The 26742-nt window shown below is 38.0% G+C and overlaps 2 protein-coding genes across 3 annotated transcripts in view; both read left to right on the forward strand.

Moving 5' to 3' along the window:
• LOC110449962 (alpha-mannosidase 2-like) overlaps positions 1-26742 on the forward strand; it is a 126225-nt gene that overhangs the window by 19425 nt on the left and 80058 nt on the right. Inside the window, exon 1 of one of the 2 annotated variants that reach the window (XM_021497148.1) lies at positions 6679-6732. The exons of the other annotated variant lie outside the window; for it this stretch is intronic. The gene's annotated coding sequence lies outside the window, so the exon portion shown is untranslated. Of the gene's footprint in view, positions 1-6678; positions 6733-26742 lie in introns of those variants that run through there. 2 annotated transcript variants of the gene reach the window in all.
• Positions 4069-5999, forward strand: LOC110449972 (mucin-2-like). Its single transcript, XM_021497164.1, has 3 exons — positions 4069-4199; positions 4497-4535; positions 4832-5999. The coding sequence occupies exons 1-3, from the start codon at positions 4069-4071 to the stop codon at positions 5997-5999; spliced, it is 1338 nt and encodes a 445-aa protein (XP_021352839.1).

Consider the following 26742-nt stretch of genomic DNA (forward strand, 5'->3'; position numbering starts at 1 on the left):
TGAGTAAAACTCAGACCTCTGGGCCTTTCATTATTGATGATTTCAATTGGGATCAAAAATAAATGATCACAATTTGTGCTGACATTTCAGGAAATGCTACAAATGATGGTGAAGTGATCGGACACCTTTCATTACCTAAGAAGCTGGCTATCTAAGCTATGTCCACACCTAACTAATGCCAGCACCTGATGTTGATAGTATCACTCTGACCCTTGTCTTAGCTTTTACCGCTCCAGATTAACATGGGGAAGGCAAGATTGTTTTCCTTTCAACGATATCCTAACTTGATCTTTGTTCCCCCCACTCACTCTCCCCACCCACTCTCCCAGACTCAGACCTGTACCCTGAATGATGATCTGTACTAGTCTCTCCCCCCTCAGATTATTATCAAAATTATATCTCTCTATCTGACCCTCTAGCACCAGCCTCCAACAACACCTTCCACCAACAATACTGAACAAACACTGGTATCTCAGTAGTCTTAAGTTAGTGTATTTTCCCATTTTCCTTTCCCTGATCTTGGGCCTTAATTCCTGGTTTGTGAATCTGGCACTCAACAGCACCCTAAGCAATCTCCCCAGTATATGGTATATGGTCTTTGTCTGCCATCCCACTTCTCACTTTCATTCTTTACCCACCCCCTACTCCCCCATCACTTCTGAAGTCAGATTTGTCATCTTCCTCAGATTATTACCCATATACAGATCTCAGTATCTGACACCCCTGCATGCACAACCACTCCCAAATTCCCTCCCCATCCCCATCTCCATCCCTTATCCCCCCATGCCCATTCCCATCCCCGCACCCAACAATTCCCAACCACTCTCAGTCCCCTAGACAAACCTTCATATAATTTAGCTCATTTATTGAAAGAATAGAGGAGCTTGTCTCCTCAAAGGCATTGTTTAAAAGTTGGGTGCAAAAGTTGAAATTCAGATATAAATAACCTTCAGTGCATTTGTTCTTGGATGCTGATATTTGGTATTTTTCAGTGCATTTGTTCTAGGATGCTGATATTTGGTATTGTTCAGTGTATTTGTACGGGGATGCTGATATTTGGTATTGTTCTATGTGTTTGTACTGGGATGTTGATATTTGGTATTTTTCAGTGTATTTGTATGGGGAGGCTGATATTTGGTATTGTTCAGTGTATTTGTACTGGGATGCTGATATTTGGTATTGTTCATTGTATTTGTACGGGGATGCTGATATTTGGTATTGTTCTGTGTGTTTGTACTGGGATGTTGATATTTGGTATTTTTCAGTGTATTTGTATGGGGAGGCTGATATTTTGTATTGTTCAGTGTATTTGTACGGGGATGCTGTTATTTGGTATTTTTCAGTGTATTTGTACGGGGAGGCTGACATTTGGTATTGTTCAGTGTATTTGTACGGGGATGCTGATATTTGTTTTTTTCCAGTGTATTTGTATGGGGATGCTGATATTTGGTATTGTTCAGTGTATATGTACGGGGATGCTGATATATGGTATTTTTCAGTGTATTTGTATGGGGATGCTGATATTTGGTATTGTTCAGTGTATTTATACGGGGATGCTGATATTTGGTATTTTTCAGTGTATTTGTATGGGGAGGCTGATATTTTGTATTGTTCAGTGTATTTGTACGGGGATGCTGATATTTGTTTTTTTCCAGTGTATTTGTATGGGGATGCTGATATTTGGTATTGTTCAGTGTATATGTACGGGGATGCTGATATATGGTATTTTTCAGTGTATTTGTACGGGGATGCTGATATTTTGTATTGTTCAGTGTATTTGTACGGGGATGCTGTTATTTGGTATTTTTCAGTGTATTTGTACGGGGATGCTGATATTTGGTATAGTTCAGTGTATTTGTACGGGGATGCTGATATTTGGTATAGTTCAGTGTATTTGTACGGGGATGCTGATATTTGTTTTTTTCCAGTGTATTTGTATGGGGATGCTGATATTTGGTATTGTTCAGTGTATATGTACGGGGATGCTGATATATGGTATTTTTCAGTGTATTTGTATGGGGATGCTGATATTTGGTATTTTCAGTGTATTTGTACGGGGATGCTGATATTTGGTCTTTTTCAGTGTATTTGTACGGGGATGCTGATATTTTGTATTGTTCAGTGTATTTGTACGGGGATGCTGATATTTGTTTTTTTCCAGTGTATTTGTATGGGGATGCTGATATTTGGTATTTTTCAGTGTATTTGTATGGGGATGCTGATATTTGGTATTGTTCAGTGTATTTATACGGGGATGCTGATATTTGGTATTTTTCAGTGTATTTGTATGGGGATGCTGATATTTGGTATTGTTCAGTGTATTTGTAAGGAGATGCTGATATTTGGTATTTTTCAGTGTATTTGTACTGGGATTCTGATATTTGGTATTTTTCAGTGTATTTGTACGGAGATGCTGATATTTGGTATTTTTCAGTGTATTTGTATGGGGATGCTGATATTTGGTATTTTTCAGTGTATTTGTATGGGGATGCTGATATTTGGTATTGTTCAGTGTATTTGTAAGGAGATGCTGATATTTGGTATTTTTCAGTGTATTTGTATGGGGATGCTGATATTTGGTATTTTCAGTGTATTTGTACGGGGATGCTGATATTTGGTCTTTTTCAGTGTATTTGTACGGGGATGCTGATATTTGTTTTTTTCCAGTGTATTTGTATGGGGATGCTGATATTTGGTATTTTCAGTGTATTTGTACGGGGATGCTGATATTTTGTATTGTTCAGTGTATTTGTACGGGGATGCTGTTATTTGGTATTTTTCAGTGTATTTGTACGGGGAGGCTGATATTTGGTATTGTTCAGTGTATTTGTACAGGGATGCTGATATTTGGTATTGTTCAGTGTATTTATACGGGGATGCTGATATTTGGTATTTTTCAGTGTATTTGTATGGGGATGCTGATATTTGGTATTTTTCAGTGTATTTGTATGGGGAGGCTGATATTTTGTATTGTTCAGTGTATTTGTACGGGGATGCTGATATTTGTTTTTTTCCAGTGTATTTGTATGGGGATGCTGATATTTGGTATTTTTCAGTGTATTTGTACAGGGATGCTGATATTTGGTATTGTTCAGTGTATTTATACGGGGATGCTGATATTTGGTATTTTTCAGTGTATTTGTACAGGGATGCTGATATTTGGTATTGTTCAGTGTATTTATACGGGGATGCTGATATTTGGTATTTTTCAGTGTATTTGTATGGGGATGCTGATATTTGGTATTGTTCAGTGTATATGTACGGGGATGCTGATATATGGTATTTTTCAGTGTATTTGTACGGGGATGCTGATATTTGGTCTTTTTCAGTGTATTTGTACGGGGATGCTGATATTTTGTATTGTTCAGTGTATTTGTACGGGGATGCTGTTATTTGGTATTTTTCAGTGTATTTGTACGGGGATGCTGATATTTGGTATAGTTCAGTGTATTTGTACGGGGATGCTGATATTTGGTATAGTTCAGTGTATTTGTACGGGGATGCTGATATTTGTTTTTTTCCAGTGTATTTGTATGGGGATGCTGATATTTGGTATTGTTCAGTGTATTTGTACGGGGATGCTGATATTTGGTATTGTTCAGTGTATTTGTACTTGGATGCTGATATTACATGCTAAATTCAGGGTTGACGTGACGTTGATGGATTGTTGACGTGACGTCATTGTATTGTTGAAGTGATGTCAGACCATTGTTATGAATAGGGGAATCCCCCATCTAAACCCGAGGGTGAGACAAGGAAATCTCACACCGGTAAAAGTGCGGATACACCTGTCCAGGGTAAGAGAAATAAATAGCAATTCATATTTTACTAGGATAGTGATATTTGGCGTCTTTTTTGTGCTGGACTGTTATTTTAATATTACGCATATGAGCAAGCTATTCTGTCGTCAAACAGCTTGTTTATTTTATTTTTTGGCTTTTCCCCATATCCCTGATACCTTAACACTACTAGGATAGATACATGTATATCTCCTCCCCCTCCCCCACCCCACTTCTCAACTTCTAGCCTACTGGACCAAATGACTCCATTATTAGTAGGTATTAGTGGATGGTCTCCAGCCCAGATCCGGAGCAACCAGCCATAGCCCCTGTTCACATGGGTTTATCAAAGGAAATCTGTATTCAATTTCCTACACATTGGTTCTTGTCTGAGGATCCTGTATCAGTACAGAGGTCTAGGTAGGATCAGTGTGTAATCTCCTTAGCACCTCCAGGGGCGGAGAGTTCTGTTATCTGTCCGGCGTTGACCCCGGCTCACCGCTTATGTCTCAATTCCAGAGATTTGTATACATCCCTTCTCTGTGGGTTATGGTTATTAGTGATGTCCAGCATTAGTTGATTTGGTAACAGAAGGGGAAGGTAATGGGATAGAGACAGTGATGTACTGCTAGAGAACAGACCATTCCCACCACAACTACAGCATTACACCAGCACAACAACAGCCTAACCACAATGCCACCATCTAAATAACCACAGCGCCATCACCAATACAACCACAGCTCCATCAGACACAACCACAGTGCCTACCCCCATACAACCACAGCACAATCACCAACACAACCCTAGCGCCATCACCAGCCTAACCACAATGCCACCATCTAAATAACCACAGCGCCATCACCAATACAACCACAGCTCCATCACAGACACAACCACAGCACAATCACCAACACAACCCTAGCGCCATCACCAATACAACCACAGCTCAATCACAGACACAACCACAGTCCTTACCCCATACAACCACAGCACAATCACCAACACAACCCTAGCGCCATCACCAATACAACCACAGCTCCATCAGACACAACCACAGTCCCTACCCCCATACAACCACAGCACCATCACCAACACAACCCTAGCGCCATCACCAATACAACCACAGCTCCATCAGACACAACCACAGTCCCTACCCCCATACAACCACAGCACCATCACCAACACAACGCTAGCGCCATCACCCACACAACGCTAGCGCCATCACCAATACAACCACAGCTCCATCAGACACAACCACAGACCCTACCCCCATACAACCACAGCACCATCACCCACACAACCACAGTCCCTACCCCCATACAACCACTGCACCATCACCAACACAACCGTAGCGCCATCACCAATACAACCACAGCACCATCACCCACACAACCACAGTCCTTACCCCCATACAAACACAGCACCATAACCAACACAACCACAGCTCCATCACAGACACAACCACAGTCCCTACCCCCATACAACCACTGCACCATCACCAACACAACCCTAGCGCCATCACTAATACAACCACAGCTCCATCAGACACAACGACAGTCCCTACCCCCATACAACCACAGCACCATCACCCACACAACCACAGTCCTTACCCCCATACAAACACAGCACCATAACCAACACAACCACAGCTCCATCACAGACACAACCACAGTCCCTACCCCCATACAACCACAGCACCATCACCAACACAACCCTAGCGCAATCACCAATACAACCACGGCACCATCACCCACACAATCACAGCGCCATCACCAATACAATCACTGCACCATCACCAACACAACCCTAGCGCCATCACCAATACAACAACAGCTCCATCAGACACAACCACAGCTCCATCACCCACACCACCACAGCCCCTACCCCCATACAGCCACAGCCCCATCCCCAACACAACCACAGTCCCCACCCCCATACAACCACAGTACCATCACCAACACAACCGCAGCGCCATCACCAATTCAACCACAGCACCATAACCCACACAATCACAGCGCCTTCACCAATACAACCACCGCTCCATCAGACACAACCACAGTTCCTACCCCCATACAACTACAGTCCCTACCCCCATACAACCACAGCACCATCACCAACACAACCACAGCGCCATCACCAATACAACCACAGCTCCATCACAGACACAACCACAGTCCCTACCCCCATACAACCACAGCACCATCACCCACACAACCCTAGCGCCATCACCAATACAACCACAGCTCCATCAGACACAACCACAGTCCCTACCCCCATACAACCACAGCACCATCACCAATACAACTACAGTACCATCACCCACACAACCACAGTCCCTACCCCCATACAACTACAGTGCCATCACCCTACCAACCACAGCGCCATCACCCACACAACCAGTGCCATCACCCACACAACCAATTAATGAACACCACAATCACAAAAATTACTTCTTACAAAAACGCAATCACCACTAAATTACTACATGCATTACAAAACTCAGTCAACACCACAACCACTCAAATAAGAAAAGTTCAACTACGATCGCAGATATATATTTTTGCTCATGACATGAAAACCTTGTGTTTGAGATGCTTGTTCTTGCTCGTCTTTTGTTCCGTTACATTAAATCCTTGTACATGAGGTGTTTGAAGTGAAGTCTAGGAAATACTGTAAGTGTACATATTTTGGTAGTTTTCTTATTTTAGCGCATTTTTTGTGATTTGTATAATGTGCTGATTTAAAAAGCTAATCATAAAATTTGTTTTCTGAAGTACATTTGCTAGCCTCAAGGAACGTTTGGTAGGCTTATTTTGGATTATCCTGATGGAGTTACATACCTTTGATCGCTAAAATACAGTTACACTAATATATGTATCTCTGCAGCAGGTATTCAAGAAAGGGGGCAGCTGAGTGATAAGTAGAATTTGAGGAAGGAGAAGAGAGAAAGAAGGTAACAGAATATGAAAAAGTGATTGGGGTGCATTTTGAGTCTCCCCTGGCCTGTAGATGTTGGGGTGCATTTTGAGTCTCCCCTGGCCTGTAGATGTTGGGGTGCATTTTGAGTCTCCCTTGGCCTGTAGATGTTGGGGTGCATTTTGAGTCTCCCTTGGCCTGCAGATGTTGGGGTGCATTTTGAGTCTCCCCTGGCCTGCAGATGTTGCTGTTCACTAATGGGGCGTAAGGAGAGTGATACAATTCGGAGGATAGAGTGTTAATGGTATGTAGGGATACGTGACAATTACTGACCTTATACATGCTCTTAGGGAAGTCATTGGAAACATTTGTATCACTTTAACAGATACTGCTCAATTACCCTGCATGTACAATGACTGGGAGCCGGCTTGTGGGGACCGTACCTACAGCTGTGAGGGTGTAACCAAGGTCTTTCTCGCCGCTCACTTATATATATAATTGACAACAAGTAGCCATATCTGACCAGGTTTGTGTAATCACGGAGACCTGACTGTGATGTTGTCTATACGTGTTCTGTGCGTATTATATTACCGCTATTAGGTCTTGGTACAGTATACGTTGCCATTAGGTAACTCTATCATAGGATTGGATTCCATGAATTTTGCAAATGCATTACATTTGTGTAAATTTAATTCCTTCTCCAAATCATGCAGTTTTCATGTTTTGGGAAGAAAGATGGTTTGAGCTTGGTTCCTGCAGATTTTCATTATTTTTAAGCAATTACAAGATGGTATTTGGATTGGAGCTTGCTAAGATAAAGGGCTATTACATTTAATGATATATATGACCTCGACCCACTTTCAAGGTCACAGTGTTCAGATGGGTTTAAAAAATTTCAAGCAACTTTTTGTAAAGATCAATGAGGTCAAGGATCATATTGCATATTGAGCTAAGGGGTATACGTTTAAACTTTCTGATGAAAAATAACTTTGAATTAGTGATCAATCAGATCTTCTGAATAACCATGAGACCTAGAGTTGTAATATTTTGAATGTAGGTTCTTAGAGATATCAGTTATATTAAAATAAATGACCTTGACCTACTTTCAAGATAACTGAAGCTTAATATTTTAGAAAATATGCAAAACCATTTTTAACTCATTCACCCCTGAAATTTCATAATGAACTATTCCAACCTTTGAATTGGTTGTGTGTTTCAATGGTTTGAACAAAGAGAAAGAGATGCTTGGCTGTGTGTTTATGGTAAAGACAGAGAGGAAGAGATACTTGGCTGTGTGTTTATGGACAGAGAGGAAGAGATATTTGGTTGTGTGTTTATGGACAGAGAGGAAGAGATGCTGGGCTGTGTGTTTATGGACAGAGAGGAAGAGATATTTGGTTGTGTGTTTATGGTATGGAGGAAGAGATGCTTGGCTGTGTGTTTATAGACAGAGAGGAAGAGATGCTTGTCTGGGTATTTATGGATGGAGAGGAAGAGATGCTTGGCTGTATGTTTATGGTAAAGACAGATAGGAAGAGATGCTTGTCTGTGTATTTATGGATGGAGAGGAAGAGATGCTTGGCTGTATGTTTATGGATGGAGAGGAAGAGATGCTTTGCTGTGTGTTTATCGACAGAGAGGAAGAGATGCTTTGCTGTGTGTTTATCGACAGAGAGGAAGAGATGCTTTGCTGTGTGTTTATCGACAGAGAGGAAGAGATGCTTTGCTGTGTGTTTATGGACAGAGAGGAAGAGATATTTGGTTGTGTGTTTATGGTATGGAGGAAGAGATGCTTGGCTGTGTGTTTATCGACAGAGAGGAAGAGATGCTTTGCTGTGTGTTTATGGACGGAGAGGAAGAGATGCTTTGCTGTGTGTTTATCGACAGAGAGGAAGAGATGCTTTGCTGTGTGTTTATCGACAGAGAGGAAGAGATGCTTTGCTGTGTGTTTATGGACGGAGAGGAAGAGATGCTTTGCTGTGTGTTTATGGACGGAGAGGAAGAGATGCTGGGCTGTATGTTTATGGTAAAGACAGATAGGAAGAGATGCTTCGCTGTGTGTTTATGGACGGAGAGGAAGAGATGCTGGGCTGTGTGTTTATGGACAGAGAGGAAGAGATGCTTGGTTGTGTGTTTATTGACAGAGAGGAAGAGATATTTGGTTGTGTGTTTATGGACAGAGAGGAAGAGATATTTGGTTGTGTGTTTATGGTATGGAGGAAGAGATGCTTGTCAGTGTATTTATGGATGGAGAAGAAGAGATGCTTGGCTGTCTGTTTATGGACAGAGAGGAAAAGATGCTTGGCTATATGTTTATGGTAAAGACAGATAGGAAGAGATGCTTGTCTGTGTATTTATGGATGGAGAGGAAGAGATGCTTGGCTGTGTGTTTATCGACAGAGAGGAAGAGATGCTTTGCTGTGTGTTTATCGACAGAGAGGAAGAGATGCTTTGCTGTGTGTTTATCGACAGAGAGGAAGAGATGCTTTGCTGTGTGTTTATGGACGGAGAGGAAGAGATGCTGGGCTGTGTGTTTATGGACAGAGAGGAAGAGATGCTGGGCTGTGTGTTTATGGACAGAGAGGAAGAGATATTTGGTTGTGTGTTTATGGACAGAGAGGAAGAGATATTTGGTTGTGTGTTTATGGTATGGAGGAAGAGATGCTTGGCTGTGTGTTTATGGACAGAGAGGAAGAGATGCTGTTTTGTTGTGTCATCAGGGCTATACCGTGATTATACCATTAGGAAGTAGCATCAGCCATTCACATCACCGCTATGTTGTAATGGACAACTCACCTTACCCATAATTACCACATTAGCCTCTACACACTCCAGGTGTCCACGCCTGTGAAGCTTGACATCAATTTGACAAAAAATACAGTTTACTTTATTTCAATGAATTCCTACAAATCCTAAAAGTGTTTCTTATTTTTTTCGACAATTATCATCTGTGGAAAATATTTTTTCAGTTATTGATTTTTTAAATGAGATACATTAGAAAGCAATTAGGCTTTTAAAATCTTCATTAACTTATTATATTGTAATGATACATTAAAACCTTTAATATTATTGATGTCTTTTTTCTCAAAATTGGTTAATTGTGCACATATAAATGAACTTTCAGACTGTTTTCGATAAAAAATAAAAATTTAAAACAGATTTAATATGATTTAAAGCAACTGAACCTTGATCAAGCTTATTCTGAGACATGCGCCAAAGCTTCATTAGATTGATGATAGTTATATATAAACAAATTTATCTTTGATTTTGCTCCTTTTTTAATATTAAATAAATAACTAAATAAATAATAAGGGATATCAAGATTTGTGAAACTTTGTTGAACTTTATAATAGTGATTTCCTTTAATTTTTAAAAGTTCTTTATTTTGATAATTTTCAAAAAATGAACATTATGAATGACCGACTTACTAGGTAGTATGTAGACTAACAATGCGGTGAAGATGTTGTTCTGGGGTCCCCATATAGTGATGGTGGTCCGACAATTAACACATTAGCCGTAATGGAATGAGGTCTGTGAGTGTCCGTCTAACATCTGATGTGGATATGGCAGTTCCAAACCTGGCTAGCTATGTCTAAATTGGTCTTACATGTGAGGTGCAGCCACACAAATGTACTAATTGGTCGGTAAGTATTTTGACATTATATTATGTCCTAACACCTCTCCACTTAACCTAACACATGATCACTGTGGAAAATGGAGGCATTTTGCTCACAGAGGCCAACTACCGATGCTAAAGTATTCGGATGCAATTCCCTTAAATGCATTTTGTGCTTGGAGTAAATCGTCAGGTTTATTACTGGTAACAGCTACATTAAAAAAATGCCATTTGATGTTGCAGCAAGACATACTGCAAAATTATTTATTACCAGGTTTAACTTTTTCATGAACTATTTTTGCAGAATTTATTATGGCATAAAATATTCTGTCGTGTTTAGAGTGGCATTTCAAATTCTACGCAGCCAATGCTATCTGACAGGTATACCAAGTCCTATGACAAAATAAATTACTTAAGAGGTGTTTCAAGTTCATAGTGACAAGAATAGTAGAGGGGCAATTCAAGTTGATTTGCATAAAGTTACATCATTATCTTCACTGGATACTTTAAACAGTGAACAAATAAAAATAGTTCTAGACATATGTAGTACTTTATACATGTACAGAATGCATAGTATCGCTACAGTACTTGGTTGGTATGTTACTAAGTAATGGACCTTTGCAATGGTTTTCGGGTCTCCAAATTTTGAGTCCTGAGCTCTGTATTCATGAAACCGTTCCCATGCTCAAACTCAGGTTCTGTGCTCAAGGCCAGTTTCTTGTTCCAGTAATAAATGCCTTTTGGCCATCTCATTTCCTTAATGATTTATAAGAATCCTGGAAAGACTTGAAGCCAATCACCACTTTTAATGTTTACACTTGACTTTTTGACAGTGTACATGTTTTAGCTATTTACATGAAAGTTAGTTTGAGCACAGCCCTGCAGGGCTCATGTTATTCCAGTGGAACTCATTTAGAGGATCCACTATATCTCTTAGTAATGGGACACATCGAAATTTTGGAAAAGACATTGAGGTCTTGTCTTAAAAATTCTACGAAAATAACTGACTTGTACATCAGCATGGTGTAAGGATAATATGAATGGGGGGCACAGTTTACAAGTGTATAATGCTGAAAACATCATGAGTAGCTCATGTGTGATTGTGTTTTAGACTATTGGAGTAGTGATTGACACGTTGAGTGATACCTGGACAGCTCCACATATAAATCTTCAACTCACCGCTATCTTTGGGGCGTTCAACTTGGTGAAATGATTTTGTATTTGAATCAATCTACTATATTAAAAATGGACCTGGAGGTGAAAGTTTTAGAGTGGTATTCTTGTGATTGGCTTAGGGTGCCCCTGGGGAGGACCTTAGCACAGACAGATAACACAGATCGTAATGGTTTCAGGTATGATACATGCTACAGCTTGTAAATCTACATCAATTTTACCATTAAATATTGGAAGGTTTTTGTCAAATCTGTGGAAAAGTGCACAATTCCAGACTATTGGAATGGCTGATGTATGTCTGGTGGCACCGCCCGGCCGTACCACACTGCGGCTTGTCTTTACTTACTCCCTCTGTGGCCACATACCAGCCACAACTCGGGATACAAAAGGAATGATAAATGGACACATTTCCACTTTGGAAACATTCACTTAAATAAATCAGCTCATGGTTTGAAAATGATTATGGTTGGAAGTATAAGATGATAAACGATGTGGAGTTGTGTGGAGTGATGTATTGTACCACGTTATGACACCTCCCATCTCCTCCGTTGTCATGTACACGTATCACATGACCTATTCTATTCCTGATATTTCTTATCCAAGCTTAAACAGTTGGAGGGTAAATATGATGTTATGTTTAGTCAACCTGCTCATGATCATGAGGCCACCTCCATTAAGAGACCACCTGTGTAAGGAGACCACTTTAAATGTTTTCAATTGTAGTGATTTCTTATAAACTGAAACTGTAAGAAGAGACGTCATGTCTAAGGAGACCATTTTCAATGTTCCCCAGTGTAGTTATTTCATTGTGAACTGAACCTGTATAAAGAGACCACCTGTGTTAGGTGACCACTTTTAATGTCCCCAGTATAGTTATTTCATTGTGAACTGAACCTGTATAAAGAGTTCACCTGTGTTAAGTGACCACTTTTATTGTTCCCAAGTGTAGTGATTATATTATGAACTGAACCTTTATTAAGAGACCACCTGTGTTAAGAGACCACTTTTATTATTCCCCAGTGTAGTGATTATATTATGAACTAAACCTTTATTAAGAGAACACCTGTGTTAAGTGACCACTTTTATTGTTCCCCAGTGTATTCATTTCATTGTGAACTAAACCTTTATTAAGAGACCACCTGTGTTGAATGACCACTTTTATTATTCTGTATGTTGTATATGTGATGATTTATTCTGTATGTTGTATATGTGATGATATATTCTGTATGTTGTATATGTGATGATTTATTCTGTATGTTGTATATGTGATGATTTATTCTGTATGTTGTATATGTGATGATATATTCTGTATGTTGTATATGTGATGATATATTCTGTATGTTGTATATGTGATGATTTATTCTGTATGTTGTATATGTGATGATTTATTCTGTATGTTGTATATGTGATGATATATTCTGTATGTTGTATATGTGATGATATATTCTGTATGTTGTATATGTGATGATTTATTCTGTATGTTGTATATGTGATGATTTATTCTGTATGTTGTATATGTGATGATATATTCTGTATGTTGTATATGTGATGATATATTCTGTATGTTGTATATGTGATGATTTATTCTGTATGTTGTATATGTGATGATATATTCTGTATGTTGTATATGTGATGATATATTTTGTGTGTTGTATATGTGATGATATATTTTGTGTGTTGTATATGTGATGATATATTTTGTGTGTTGTAAGTGTGTGACTAAGCTCCTGTGTGTTACTTGATAGCTCAGTATAAACATTCAGCTGTGTGCCGTTTGACAGTTTCACGATAGACCGATGTGATGTCGGAGTAATATTTACATAGGTACTGTCACCTATATCTTGAGTATCAACAACTTCTCCTGCTAAATATATGTCATTTATACTAGCTTATCAGCAATGCTCAGATTATTTGGTTTTTTTGTGAGTGTTGGTTGATAATTTTCCTTTTTCCCGATTTTCATGTATTGTTAGTATACAAAAACTCTATTTTAATATTTCACTTCAGTAAACATTTGGTGTAAAAGACGATTTTTTCTTCACTCCAGATCGCCTACAATTTTTATTGATATCGATTCCAGATGTATGGGAAGCGTTATTGATGACCAAAACCTCACAAACAAACGAATCACTCTTAATAAAAAGCTAACTGGTGTTCATATGACAACTGGCCGGCTCCTGTGTTTGGGTTTATGGTAGGGAGGCATATCGGGATGGCCATATGTTCTATGTTAGGCTTAAATAGGCTGATATACTCACAACTGTGGTAATTATAGATGTGTACAGCACCCACTGACAAGGGGAAGCCTTCATGATCTTGCGTATATTATCGGAACTGATTGAAAATTATGTCATAGCTATAATGTCCTTCAAGCCCCACTGGAATGGGGAGATGAACGTGATCTCTTAGATAAGTAAATTGACAGCAAAATGTTTGAAGATTTTCACATGGAATGAAAAAGTTTGCCCGAAAGTTGCCCTCCCTATGAATTGTTTTTCTTTGCGCAGGCTGAAACATGTTTTGCTTGTCAAGTCCAATGCTATGAAACCATGTTAAATGGCGCCTGAGAAAACCTTTTTAATTTCCTTGAACAAACACATTTGAGGCCCTTTGATTTCTTTTGGAGAGAGATGAGTCTGGCAAAAGATTAATTATGTCGGCCTGATCAAAACTTCACTTTTTTCACCTTACACAATTTGTGAATTGAAAGTGGACCAGGATAATTTTCAACAAGTCCTAACATTCTTATAGACTCCAGATTTTCCCAAACCCTGGTATATAATGTGTTTATTCCCAATAACTTATTGAAGTTAAAAGTCTATTTGTCTGATGGTAACCTTATAACATACCACAAATATTGTGGTACATCCTCTGTATATAAAATAATAACCCTACCACATCTTATTGAAGATCAAAGTCTGTTTGTCAGATGGTAACCCTACCACAAATATTGTGGTACATCCTCTGTATATAAAATTATAACCCTACCACAACTTATTAAAGATCAAAGTCTGTTTGTCAGATGGTAACCCTTCCACAATATTGTGGTACAATCTCTGTATATATATAAAAAAAAAAAATAACCCTACTGCATCGATTAGGGCTCAGACTCTTTCGAACTCTCTTAAACAATTCATAGCAGAATGGCCCAAGTGATGAAAAAGTAAGTATGAATATTGAAAATGTTCATTGTAGGGAAGTAATTGTTTTCATTATTCATGTAGACCACAAGTTAAACTGAAAATGTCAGAAATGTGTGTATTAAATTACCTAGTAGTTTACCACAAATCTAAAGCCATTTCATCATCACATCATCTTCAGTGAAGTTATTGCATGTCTGGGTCATTTTCCGATACGTAAATGTTTAAATCTATAATTCATAAAAATATTCAGGCTATTGTCAGAAAGACGTATTTAGCCTGTCGTCACTATTCATTTAAAAATGAGTGTATCTATTTTGTTGGAGACTGAGTGTAAGTAAATTTTGTTTGTCAGGGCTGGCGGGGGTATAGACCATCAGAGGATTGACGTTACCCTGGGAGTTGGCGGTATACTTATAGATGTAACTATATGGCTCTTGTGGTAATTGGGTTCCAGTCAGAAGTCTGTCGTCAAGTCTCATTCTATTTAAAATAGTCCCTGCTGACATTAATGTTATAATAAGTTTTAATATATTTTCTATTAAGCTGTGTCTCTCTATCCCACTTATAATACAGCAACTTAACCCCGACAGAATTAGTCTGGATAGCTCTATTGGTTGGGCAAATTTCCTCCAATTTGCACTGATAAAACTTTGTGTGGTGGCTGTCGGTAGACTTTAATTGACCAATTCATCATCAGTGGTGTTTAGACACAGCTGGTAGTTGAATGTGACGACAAGAAAAACACATTTTGCCTCAACTTTTCTCCCTAACTTTCCTTGCAGGATTGTATCCATGAATTATATATATGTGAGGTCTATCTTTAAGATATGACCCTGACACTTGAAGGTTTCTCCGGGGAAATAATGATCATATACATGAATGATGCATAGTCTGGTCAATGATGGATTTTCCTTTGTTTTATTCCCCGTAGGAATCAAACACTGTTTTGACTATAACATCTTCATCACTAAGAAGCTTGTCATCTACCAACCCTGCATAAGGAGTTTGGTTGTGTGAGCAGCCAGTGGACACAATATCAGTAATTAGTTCTGGCATAGTTTGACTGAGACTCACAATAACATTAATTGTCGACATCCGTATACTACTTTTACAGCAATCCTGTAAAGAAGTTTCAAGCTACAGGTGTACATAAATACATTTGTAGCAGAACTGGACTGGGTCGATCACTGGCGACCTGAGGTAGCTCATTTAGTAGAGCATCTGTCTTGATTGGAAGGTTCTGGGTTTGAATCCCGGTCGGGCAGTGCAATTTTCCTTTCCTGTTACACATTTTTGTACTAGTGTATAGAGTAAAAAATACATGTAGATACATTTGTACACTTTTGTGAGTGTATTGGATAGGAAAGCTGCAACAGACCAGAATGGCATCCAAACCTGAAACCTCCGACATCTTGGCAAATATACACTTCCAACTGAGCTGCATGTGTTACAGGAAAGGGAAAATGCATAGCCAGACCAGGATTTGAACCTGGGACCTCCAAATTTTGGACGCTCTATCCAATTGATGTATCTGGTCCCCTGCTATTGACCTAGTCCAATTCCGCTACACATGTGTATCCAAAATATATCATCCAACCCAGTCCAGATGCATGACACTGTTTCATCTTCATCTTTAGGTATAAACTGCAGTGGTGTATCTGCTACCTTACTGAGATTTTTACCTTTTTTTTCTGGAAGAGTTTCGCTTTAAAAAACTTGTAAACTATCATTCACTCAGGCAGTTCTGCATTATAAGATAACTAAAAAAACAAGGGAGATAACTCTGGTCATATCAAGCACAGCTAGAATGACTGTAAGATATATCCTTAATGTGTATAGTAACATATGGCGATGCAAACACTTTTAAAATAATAAGATTTTTTTTTTTCTGATGTTTTTCTTTAACGCTCCTTTGAAAAATAAATTGTTTATAAGTGCTGCTGATTTCTGTGTTTGCATATCAAACAAGATTTCTCTAGATCGTAAACCCAATAGCCTTGACATCAATGTTTTAAGCTAAAGTAAGCATTTGATTGTAAATATTTATATTCACTTTTTATGCCACAGATTCAGCAGTCCAAAAGATATCCAGAGCAATCCATTGATATTGTATGCATTAGGACATGGAGGTTTCACGGTTACTGCTCAACCAACCATGATACACCAACCAATCAAAGGTTATACTGAGCAATCACCATTAAACTGTGTTAATCAAGTATTTCTAATTCAACCATTTTAGTTCCTAGTTAATACAGCTTTATTGTCTATTGTGACACCAGTTCAGTTCTGATATCGTAACACTGATATAGACACATCTGTTACGGCTGTGATATAATCTTCACCATTCCCCCCCCCCCCCCCCCCCCCCCCCCCTTAGATAATCTCTTCTTTTTTACATGCCTGTCAACAACGGGTTGTATTATGGTATACTCCATGCTGTATGTTTAAGGATCCCCCTATCTTTGCAAAAAGCTGTGACTAAGTGTTGGAAACTGGGTTTTTTTCGTCATGATTGTAGCTTTGATAAATAAAAAGGAAACCATACCTTGCAAGACATTTTATCAAACAATAATAAAGATGAAAATAAACAAAATGTAATCAACATCAATGAAATGTAAACAACAACAGTGTTCTGAATGTAAAAGATAGAAATGGGGCTAGACCGGGGCTCGAACCCTGGACCTCAGATTGTTATAGATCTACTGTCGCTCTAGTGGGACAGGGATCCTTAATTCTATATAGTGTAATTTCACAGACTGTTAATGCTATGCATTGTGTAGCTAGACTGGGTTGATCATCTGTGACCAGGTAGCTCAAATGGTAGAGTGTCCAACTAGATTTGAGAAGGTCATTGGTTCGAACCCTGGTCTAGGTGTTGCATTTCTCCATCTTCTGTTACAGTGGTTCTGTGACCAACCCTTGTTTCAAGCATTGGGTGTACGCTTGGTAAGGGGGTACCCGAAACTGGGTTGTAAATAGTGGTGTCTTCGGTGGTGAAGACTTAGAAAAAGGAGGCAGGAATGTAACGGAATTGGACTAGGTCGATCGTTTGCGACTAGGTAGCTCAATTGGTAGAGTGTCTGTCTAAAGTTTGGAGGGTCCCAGGTTTGAACCTCTGGTCTGGGCATCTGTCTGTCTCCTGTTACACATTGTTTTATACTGATGTCACATGCAACAGTAAGATTAGGTCATTCATTCACAGCAAAGCAAAAGTAGTGATGTTGTCTGTTGAAGGTTTTTTTCTTCCAAAAAATGTGTCTTACTGTATATTTTGATTGAGAACCTGATAAAAAGAATCTCAAAATTTATTTCAGCTCAAACTTATTTTGATAAAACTTGCTGAATCTTGTTTGGAGAGAGAACTGTTTTTGAGATTTGTTCGAAGAAGAGGGAACTGTTTTGAGATTTGTTCAAAGAAGAGGGAACTGTTTTGAGATTCGTTCAAAGGAGAGGGAACTGTTTTGAGCATTCGAGAGTATGATCTCAACGTCCTTCCAGTGTTTTTGAGGACTGTGAGCCTTAGCTCTTTTCATTAAAATTCTTCAAGTTATCCTGGACATGAAATTTCATATTCAGAATACTAGCCTGCAGGTTGATTTTGAAATATTCTGCTAGCCTGACCTATATTTTGTTAGAAAATATTGAACATTTTCGCCAGCCCCTACGTAACATTGAATAGCCTAAGGCGTCTGGCTGATGAAACGATACACTCCTCAGATTACTCAACGGTTTCAACAAAATACAGCCACCTTTACCTCAGAACAACGGTATCGGGATAAAAAAGGCTTGTACTGTACAATCAATTAATTAACAAGATAGGAATAATTTTGATAACACAAAGTCATTAATGAGATATGCCCAAATTGTATATCAGACGTCCTTATACACTTGCATTGCAGTAAAACTAGAGAAAAAACCTCACCAGCTTCAAATTGTGATAATTATTTCCACCGAATCTATTGTCATTGAGGAATAGGTTTAATTTTCAAGGTTCACATGTCGTAATTGTACAGTGCTTTAATCTTGTGCCGGAGAGTTAGTTAATTAAATCTTCACAGCGAACTTAACTAGAGAAGCTTCACATCTACAACTCAATTATCAAACTAATTCTGATAAACACATGGTCCAGGCACATCCAAACACATTGGTGACCTCACCCTGTTTTCTGTCTTCTATTTTACCGTGATCATAAATTTGATTCATTTTTAAGATGTAATGAAGATGCTCCATACGGAGCTCTGTAGTGGAGTGGTTGTAATGTGTAACTTTGTCCAGGGAGTTTTATTCCGTAACTTCATTTATGCTCAAACTGCACATAATTTTTCTTTTGGATCCGTTTTTGGAGGGGTGGGGTATGGGGTTGGATTGTTGCAGTAAGGAATCTGCAAAAATAAGTGTACAGGATATTTCTACTTTTAACAGTTGATATGTCTTTAATTGAGGAAAATGTTAATGACATAGAATAAATATTTTGAGAATGGATGCTCTTGATCATGTCTTAGTTACGATTCTGTAATAAATCTTTCCTGCGGTTTATCCCACGTTAAAGCCCATATTCAGTCAGAAGGCCCCAACCCGGCCCCCATCCCACTCCATGCATTTTACCAGATTTTACAAGTACATTTGTATGTCCTGTGTATTGTAATAACCTAGCTTGCTTTCCCTACCTGTGTTATTAACATATCCCATTATTCACATGCCTGCTTGTAAGATAACAATTTCTGTTATGTCAAATGCTAAGGCACACACTGACAACACTGGGTTTCCAGTGATGTAAGTTGATGAACACAGGGAGCAACTTTCATTGCCACAATCATAATCTCATTCGGAAATGTCCTTTTTCCTTCTGTGATATGAATATCAGTGGGGTTTTTTATAGTGGTTAATGTTCGTTGTGGTTTCTTTGCCACTACCCCACTTCTCACTTTTGTTACCTAACCAGAATTTGACCTAGATTTACATGGTGGTACTGTTATCAAGGAACCAGCAGATGTTCACCAGTCTGAAACACCTTGTAATGTTCTCCTTGTGGGGGTTTTAAGGTGACCTTGTTGCATTATTGATATTTTGCTCTAATATCATCAATCTTGAGTTCAGATTATTTTTTTGTTTACTGTTAGGTATTCTCTTGTTTTTTTTCTTTCATATCTGGATCCTTAATAAGCCAAGTTCCTTGTATAAAAAGAATACCGAATCTTTTCTGCAATACTAGTATCGCAGGTCCACTATATACATGGCACCTGTATATATATATAGTTAAGGCTATATGCTACCTTACACATTGTTTCTGTGATGTGATTTAGAGTTAAGGCTATATGCTACCTAACACATTATTCTTCTTGTGATGTGATTTAGAGTTAAGGTTATATACTACCATGCATGGTATTCCTGTGATGTGATTTAGAGTTAAGGCTATGTATGCTACTTTAAACATTATTCCTGTGATGTGATTCCTATGATGTGATTTAGAATTAAGGTTATATGCTACTGTACACATTATACCTGTGATGAGATTTAGAGGTAAGGTTATATGCTACCATGCATAGTATTCCTGTGATGTGATTTAGAGTAAAGGCTATATGCTACTTTACACATTATTCCTGGGATGTGATTTAGAGTTAAGGCTAGATGCCACCTTACAAACTATTTCTGTGATGTGATTTAGAGTTAAGGCTATATGCTACCTTTCACATTACATCTGATGTGTTTTAGAGTTAAGGCTATATGCTACCTTACAAACTATTTCTGTGATGTGTTTTAGAGTTAAGGCTAAATGCTACCTTACAAACTATTACTGTGATGTGTTTTAGAGTTAAGGCTAAATGCTACCTTTCACATTATATCTGATGTGTTTTAGAGTTAAGGCTATATGCTACCTTACAAACTATTTTTTTGATGTGTTTTAGAGTTAAGGCTAAATGCTACCTTACAAAATATTTCTGTGATGTGTTTTAGAGTTAAGGCTATATGCTACCTTTCACATTATATCTGATGTGTTTTAGAGTTAAGGCTATATGCTACCTTACAAACTATTTCTGTGATGTGTTTTAGAGTTAGGCTAAATGCTACCTTTCACATTATATCTGATGTGTTTTAGAGTTAAGGCTACATGCTACCTTACAAACTATTTCTGTGATGTGTTTTAGAGTTAAGGCTATATGCTACCTTATACATTATAAATTTGTTTTAGAGTTACCTCTTCAGTATTTTTCAATAAGCATTATTTGATAATTCAGGTTAAATAATAACTTATTCCTGCATACTTTTAAATATGTCATCCATGATTTAATGTTCCTACTATTCCTTAAAAATGATTTACAATTTACTGTGGAACTCTTCTGTGAAGGAGATTAATGTGACAGTAAAGGTAGTGTTCAACCTTAAACAGATTGGTGACAAAATTGACATTTACTGAAGGACAAGCATGTTTATTTATAATGGATGATCACTTGTAAGTCCGTTACTATGGCAATTTATTCTGACAGATCAGTTAAAATATACCATATCGTAAAAGCTATACAAGTTTTTGTGAGTGTACAATAGAGCTTTACCTGTAAATCGTTAGTAGCCATGGTAACCATGTTCAGTCCCCAGGTAAAAGATTGACTCGGGGCTAGGTATGATCTGATGAGTATATTTACAGCAACATGATTAATCTTAATTAATTTCAAAATCCTATTTCGCTTTCAAATTAAAATCTATCTACAACATATATCCTGCGATAGGGATACTAGGAGGATCGGAGCTAGCCATGCAAAGGCCCTGGGTGATTATCCTCAACCAAGCTGATACTGATGAAAATATTGTGATAAATCGCTGCTTAAGCCCGACAAGATCTATGGTAATTTGGAGACGGTTTCTGGTTTGTTTTCCATCACTGTTACAGAATTAGATAGGACTGCTAACCATAATGGCATTCTGCAACTCATATAGAATCTTTAGATTGCCCAGGATCATGTAATTGATATTTCTCCCCTTTTCATCCTATTAATGGTTGTTCATATGTATTTAATTTTTCTTGCCTTAATTCGGTTAGCATGAAAACCAAATGTGAGATGAGTAGTACCAGCCGAGAATTGGATTATTGTTCGCACAGACAAATTTTTTTCTGTTAAGATTGATATGAAAACGAAGAAATCTGTTGGATTGAAAGTAAATTTATTTGCATGCACTGAATCAGTGGGGTGGAGGAGTGATTAATATGGCTCAGATAAGATTTGTTATATGTTATGTGTTTTCTGCTGTATTTCTGCAACAGCCTCCCAATTTGTCATTCCTAACAAATCATTTTATCATACCTTGAACTGATTCTCCGTCCTCCTACTTTCTCACCGTCCAACTACCCTCCTCTTCACCAGTCCTCTGTCCATTTTCAAAATTTCTTCCGTCTTCTGCCAGCGATGTCTGTCCCTCATACCCTGTTTTCTTAAAACTTTGTTTCAATAATTTCCTTCTGAATTTTTTTACTCTTTCTCTACATCTCCCTCCAATCCTCCTACCTTGTCCATGCCCTTCTTTTTTGCCAAGTTCTTCCAGCCTTTATATCTCTTTCTTCTCTCCTGCCTATTCCCCAAACCTAAATCTTCCTGTTGATTCTCCCGAACGCTGACATTTCAACTTGCCCCTGAACTGCTCTAATTACTCCTATACCCCGGGGTAAAATACCTCTAAAATACACACACACACACACACACACACACACACACCTCCCCCCTCTGCCAACATCTCTTTCCACTAAATACCCCTTGCTAAAATTTTCTTTCTATTTCCTTTTCCCCTCCCCCTCGAATTATGCCTGTTCTTAGCTTTTCTATCTCTTGGTTTGTTGCTAAATCTGACAGATGTACAATGAAATTGATTCTTTTAAATAATATGATGAATGACTCAAGTTTTCATCAAACTTCATTGTATCCTCATTATATATAACTATGCAAAGGATGAGATATTGTACCAAGGGGAACTCCAACTTTTTTTACATGAAGTAGTCCTTGATAAATGAATGATTTTAAATATATGATGAATTAAAAAGAAATAGAAAAATTGAAACTGATTTATGTTTATGAATGAGAATTGTAGCACAGGGCCACGTTACAATCACACATATGCTATACTGATACGGGTCACAACACGTGTATGTTTATGTGTGTTGTGACCCGTATCAGTATAGCATATGTGTGATTGTAACGTGGCCCTGTGGTCCGTCGATGAAAGTTTGCTTGATGGGTGTCAACAATAATTTTTCTAGAGCATATTACCTCCTTGCTGTTTTACCAAACTAGTTGCATGTATACTTACGTATCTGGAGAGGTGATACATTCCTTACTGTATATAATTTAGGCTACATACCATATCATATACAGAGTTATTGCCCTTCGTTCACTCCAAATACTAAAGTTTGTTTGAAAAAAATGTTTTACTATCCTTTTAATTACTGCAACATTTACCAAACTTGTTATACTTATGTTTCTTGAGAGTGTAGAGTGTTGCACACTGAATTTTGATAGCATGCTCCGATATATTCATAGATACACTGTATGGCCCTTTGTATGTTTATGATACCAAAGTTTATCTGGAGGATAACTTCCTTGCCATTTCACCTATGTTCATCAAACTTTTCTCTTCTTATTAGTCCCCCACTGGGAACCAGGGGGGGGGGGGAATTAAGTTTTGCGTCGTGTCCGTCCGTCCTTCCGTCCTTCCGCTATCTTGTCTGGGCTCTATCTCCTACACTACTTGTCACTGGGGAACTTCATACTGGGTGTATATGTTCACCTTGGTGTGGCGGTGTGTCATGTATAGAAGTAGGTCACTCTGACCTACATTTTGACTTTCGACCTACATCAAACAAAAAGTTTGTCCAGGCTCTATCTCCCAAACTACTACATTATTATGAATTTATCATCTGTGTTTTCTTGGCATATAATTTCACATCCGGTCAGGGACTGTAATTCGCAGAATTGTCTTGTTTATCTTGAGAAGGCAAATTGTCGCATATCAAAATCTCGTTTCATACCCAGTTTATACAGAGCTATGGCCCCTCGTTCATATATTAAACCGGAACGCTCCCAAGCATACCTTCCTTGTAATTTTACTTATGTTAAGCTAAGTTGATATACTTATGTATCTTTGGAAAGTGGGGTCTGTTTTTTTCAAACATTAGACAGTCTTTTGACATTTTTGTTAAAATTGTTGGCAAGGTTAATTGTTCTGTATTTGGACCTTACACTTTGAGCCAACACCCCTATGACAATACCAGGAACAATCATACTACCGAATTTCACTGAATTTGCTCAACAAATAGTGAAATAAAAAAAGCCAAAAACAAAGCTGCAGGTGTTTTTTTCGTGAGTATATGTAAACAAATCTGATTTGAGAATGAAATCTAGCTGTGTACATTGTTCCATGTCATGACTGTTGTTGTTTATGTTTGTAGTGCTTTGCCAATAGCGTTAACATTTCGGAAAATTCTACTTTAATCTTCAATTACAAAGGTTTTCATATATTTAAAAAAATAAAAATACTCTTGATTTTATAGATAAATTAAACCTTTTTGTTGGTTAGTTTGTTTTCTCCTGACAGTCTGGAGTTCGTCGATGCTGATATATGCACCAGGTCTGTACCAAGCATCCTGGGCTTAAAATGCATGGGTGACTGATTTCAACCCGTGCCATAAACAGTATCCGCTTGTCTCATGGTGCCAATATAACAATATTAGTTGTGAATAATAATGAACATTTGCATTTATGAATTGAAAATTCCATTTTGAGTTCAAGAATTGTTCATGAATATTTAATTTTGGATATTGATCCATGAAAACAATGCTAAAACTGTTCAAAAACATAGGTATAAACTAGATTACGATTGTCCTTCGTGTCTCTCAGTGGTGTATTGTCTTCAGGGTCCAGAGCTAAGATTTTCCGTATTTTAAAGAAATATTACTCAAGTTTTGATATTAATGATTTTCTGTAACTATAGGAAAATCAAGGACTGCATTTAAGTTACCTAACCTTTATGAAAACCTATTTAGCAATTGTGTTTCAAACAGTGTTTTCGCTTGGATCACATTTCATGAAATGGACAACACATGTCTGCTCATTGTTCAAATATGTTTGAATAGATATTTGCATATGTAAATTACATCAGAATGACTCCTATAACAAAAACACATGGAGAGATTTATTGCATATGACTCCATCATGTTACACAGCGAATCCACCCGCGTGATATTGTTGTGTATTACCTCATACATGCATGATATCATCTATTGTAACGTATCAATACAGCAAACCTGCTGACATGTCATTGGGACATCGCATTAAAAAAGACGATAAACATAAAGTCAAAATAGCGACACTGAAGACCTGAAAATTGTCAGAGAAAGGAGGTTTTCACAACTATTCCAAAAACTATTCTATCTACACATGAAAATGTTCTCAGGAATTGTTTCCGTCCCATGTGGGATTTATTAAACTCCACCTGAAGACTGTTCTTTTGAGCTTCGTTAGAGCCTCAAAAAATAAAAACTATGAGATAGTTTTATAAAGCTCCTGTAAAAATTGAAAATGAATAGATTAATTAACTCAACAACCCATCATTATGTAGTACCTTTTCAACCTGAAGAATCTCCTTGAAGAGATGAAAGTACTTTAAGACAAGTTGTTGAGTATTTAGATATATTTGATTATATAGATATATCTGTAAAAGGTAAGGAAAAATGCACGGCCAGACGGAGGCTCGAACCCAGGACCCTTCGAACTCTAGATGGACACTCTACAAATTGAGCTATCTGGACACCGACGATCGACCAAGTAAAGTTCCGCTACATTCCTCCCTCTTTTTTCTAAGTCTTCGCCCCAGAAGACACAACTATTTACAACACAGGTTCGGGTTTCACCTTGTGAAGCATACACCAAATGTTTTAAACAAGGGTTGGTCACAAGTACCACTGTAACAGGAGAGGAAAAATGCATGGCCAGACTGGGGTTCGAACCCAGTTCCCTCCGGGCTCTAGACGGACACTATACTAATTGACCTATCTGGTTGCCGATGATCGACCAAGTCCAGTTCCGCTACATATCTTTATCAGGGTGTCATCATTTTCTGTGTTGTGTTGTTGTCCTGTCAACGTGAATAAACACACTGCATGTTGAACCTATAAAGAGGTGAAAGCACTAAGGGAATTACTAAGAAACTCTTTGTGTCATTTCTTTTATATTTAACCATCACAAAGACTTGTTTTTTGTATGTGTAATTTTATATATTGGAAACTGAAATCTCACTGTTGTCCTGCTTAATCCGTATTGCGTGCTGGTGGGAGATGTATCCACCAGTCATACCTTACACCCTAATGAGTCACAAATATACACAATGAATCTTTAATTCTAGTTTATACATGTGTATTCTTCAATCACATGTTAAAAATGGGTGAACAAACAGTGGTGTACAACCATTGACTAATGCAGATGCGTTATCCAATCCTGTCAATGAATGTTTGTTTTTAAGTTACCTGATCATGACCATAGGTCATGGTAACCTATTGTGATAGCCTTTTGTCCGTCGTTGTCCGTCGTGCGTTAACTTGTCCTTGTGAACACAATAACTTCATATATCAATAAGATCCCGGACGAGTTGGAAAATGGGAATTATTCGACAGTAACTTACAGAGTTATTGCCCTTTGTAATAATATTATGATTGGACCTTGTGAACACGAGAACTTGAGTAAATGTTACCCTAGTTTAATGAAACTTTGTATGCAGCCATATATCAATAAGATCCCGGACTCTAAATGGGAATTATTTGACAGTAACTTACAGAGTTATTGCCCTTTGTAATAATATTATTATAGGACCTTGTTAACACGAGAACTTGAGTAAATGTTAACCGAGTTTAATGAAACTTTGTATGCAGCCATATATCAATAAGATCCCGGACGAGTTGGAAAAGGGGAATTATTCGACAGTAACTTACAGAGTTATTGCCCTTTGTAATAATATTATTATTGGACCTTGTGAACACGAGAACTTGAGTAAATACTAACCGAGTTTGATGAAACTTTGTATGCAGACATATATCAATAAGTTCCTGGACTCTAAATGGGAATTATTCGACAGTAAC

This window comes from Mizuhopecten yessoensis, unplaced genomic scaffold, assembly GCF_002113885.1.
Source record: "Mizuhopecten yessoensis strain PY_sf001 unplaced genomic scaffold, ASM211388v2 scaffold4849, whole genome shotgun sequence".
Classification (NCBI taxonomy): Eukaryota; Metazoa; Mollusca; class Bivalvia; order Pectinida; family Pectinidae; genus Mizuhopecten; species Mizuhopecten yessoensis.

What these genes read in the sequence shown, in the direction of transcription:
- LOC110449972 (XM_021497164.1), top strand. Translation starts at nt 4,069, where the DNA reads ATGGTCTCCAGCCCAGATCCGGAGCAACCAGCCATAGCCCCTGTTCAC. An exon ending in GTATCAGTACAGAGGTCTAG is followed by an intron (nt 4,200 to 4,496) that starts GTAGGATCAGTG and finishes AAATAACCACAG; the next exon opens with CGCCATCACCAATACAACCA. An exon ending in ACAGCTCCATCAGACACAAC is followed by an intron (nt 4,536 to 4,831) that starts CACAGTGCCTAC and finishes ATCAGACACAAC; the next exon opens with CACAGTCCCTACCCCCATAC.